The sequence below is a fragment of the Oryza glaberrima genome, chromosome 4 (assembly GCF_000147395.1).
Source record: "Oryza glaberrima chromosome 4, OglaRS2, whole genome shotgun sequence".
Lineage (NCBI taxonomy): Eukaryota > Viridiplantae > Streptophyta > Magnoliopsida > Poales > Poaceae > Oryza > Oryza glaberrima.
The window spans coordinates 25,747,285-25,749,764 of NC_068329.1; the positions used below are offsets into that span (position 1 = coordinate 25,747,285).

Sequence of the window (2,480 nt, forward strand, 5' to 3'; positions counted from 1 at the left end):
TCGCTGTATGGAGGCGGCCAAACCTGAACGGTAAGCTAGGCCGCGCTGCCTTCTACGTCTCAAACTTTCCAGCTTATCGCAAAAAGGCCTGAAGTTTCAGCTTTGGCTCTACTACGTCTGAATTGTCTTCTCGCTACGCTCACGGTGAGGTGAAGTTGCCATTTCTCCCTTTGCGTCTACCGGCACGAAAGCTGTCTGTCCTACCACTGTGGAAAGTAGACAGGGTAACTACTGCACCAGTAAGAATCTGATGAAAAAATCCTCCCAAGGGCAATGCATGACGCAACAAGCGTCTTGAACAAATTCTTGGCCTTTAGAAGAGCATGTGTAGTGCGTACCCCTAACCCGTCTCCCCATAGCACGCCGCCTATCGCCGTGAGTTTTTCCGCCCGCACTGTGCCTCGCAAGTCGTCGCACACCCTGGCTAGGGGACACGGCTCTATCTCCTTTTCAGCCAGGGAACGAGCGCGAGGGATGTGGTACGAGAATAGGCGCCACAGGAGACGGTCTCTCCAGCCACTATGTTCCCCTTCCACCCATCTCTCTCTCGTCGGTTCCCCTTGAGAATGTGGGGATGGGGATAGGGGTATTTTGGGAATTTTTCATATGGGTTTTTTTTTGTTAGGACACCCACTACGGACTAAGTATCTTTAGCCAGTTGCTCTAAGTGCGGCTTTTGGTTATAAGATGAGTATTTCTAAAAGTGGTTTTGATCAGTGAGTATACTCTAGACATGGCTTTTATTGTACGTGCCCGAACAATTGTTTTGAGAAATGGGAAATGGCGTTGGATGTTTGGATCCGAATCCGGACTACGGGAAGGCTGCGGCTTTCGTACTTTCCTGTTAAACAAAAAAAAAAACGCAGAGACAAAAAAAAAAAAGAAGACCGAACTGAAATTGTACTAGTACTCTTTCCACAATAAACGGGTAAGGTAAGCAGAGCCCCTCCGTGCAGTAGAGTGACGCCAATTATGCAACGAAAAGACTAAGCAGATGAGAGGGTGACGAGAGCACCATGGTTCTTGGAAGGAGAAAGAAAAGGGTCCAAAATGCCACAGATTGTTGCATCCAAAACGCCAAACTGAACAAATTTAATCAGCACAAAGATTCACTACTTCTCAAACCTGGAAGATGGAATCTTCTGTACAAAAACAAAAACAAAAATAAAAATCTACTAATCATCTAGCCTTTTTTGGGGGGTTTGCTTTACTCATTTTTGCCTATGTACAGTTGAAGGCGCCTCCTGTTCTTGGTCTTCCCCGAACACGACGACCAATTCAGTCGTTGTAAAAACTGCGCATTCCGGGTCGCCGGTGCCCTGCTGTGCAGTAGGTGGATATTGCCAACTCCGTGAACCAACAGCGGTGGTTCACTGGTTACTGGTAGCCGCCAAGACCAGTGAGCAGCAGCTCGTGCGGCCGTAGCAGAGTCGGCGTGGGCATCGGCGTGAGGGGCGCGCCGAAGTAGGAGAAGTCGAAGTCGGAGGCGTCGGGCACGCCGGCGGCGGCCCAGAGCGCGCCGGCCATCTCGTCGGGGATGAGCGGCGCGCGGCAGAGCGGGCAGGTGCGCTGGTCGTCGTGCTCGATCCAGCGGTCCAGGCAGCCCCGGTGGAACACGTGGCGGCAATTGCTGAGCCTGCGCACCTCGTCGCCGCCGCCGATGCCGCTGAGGCACACCGCGCAGTCCCCGCCGCCGCAAACCGCCGGGGCCGCGGCCACCAGCTCGTCGAACCGCACCACCGGCAGAACCTCCTCGATGACCATCGCCGGCACCGTCCGGAACTCGGCGCGGCGGTGCTGCTGCTGTGGCGGCAGCGCCTGCGCCGGCGCGCGGTGCTCGCGCGCGTGGTCCTGCAGCACCGCCTGCTGCTCGTCCCCGAGATCCAGCAGGTCCCCGAGGCCGACGGCGTGGAACGCCCAGAGGAGGAAGCGGCGGATGTAGCCGAGCAGCAGGAGGAGGTGGAGCAGCTGCTTGGGGAGCAGCAGCTCGGAGTAGCAGCAGACCGGGAACCCCATGCCGGGCTGACGCGAAGGCGAGGAGGAGAAGGGAAGGCTCGTCGGGAGAGGTGCTCCCGCGCTCACACGGCGTGTCGCGGTGGAGGCGGTGCGCCTGATATGATGATGTGGTGGGGGGGGGGGGGGGGGGGGGGGGGGATGGTGGTGGTGGTGCGCGGATGAGGAGGAGAGGTCGTGGAGAGGAGAAGGCTATATAAAGCGGAGGCTAAAGGGAGGGGTGACGCGGAGGGGTCGGGGCCCCGTGGGGCGGAGGCCGCACGGCTCGCGTGCGTGGGGCGCGCTCTTGGCTCTTGGTGGCGTGGCGTTGCGTCGCGTGGTGGTGGGCGGATGCTGGCTGCTGCTGCTGGGGTGTGGAGTTGTGTGTGGCGCGCGCCCGGACCCGATGAGGACTCGGGCTCGGTCTCGGTGAGTCAGTGGGGGCGTCACGCCGTCGCGCCGTGTGTCGCGGCGCACGCGGGCCCGGT

The 2,480-nt window shown here is 58.5% G+C and overlaps 1 protein-coding gene across 1 annotated transcript; it reads right to left on the reverse strand.

The window, feature by feature from the left end:
• Positions 1–1,037: 1,037 nt before the first annotated feature.
• On the reverse strand, positions 1,038–2,129 carry LOC127769779 (brassinosteroid-responsive RING protein 1-like). Its single transcript, XM_052295408.1, has one exon. The coding sequence runs from the start codon at positions 2,014–2,016 to the stop codon at positions 1,378–1,380; it is 639 nt and encodes a 212-aa protein (XP_052151368.1). The 5' UTR covers positions 2,017–2,129; the 3' UTR covers positions 1,038–1,377.
• Positions 2,130–2,480: the final 351 nt, after the last annotated feature.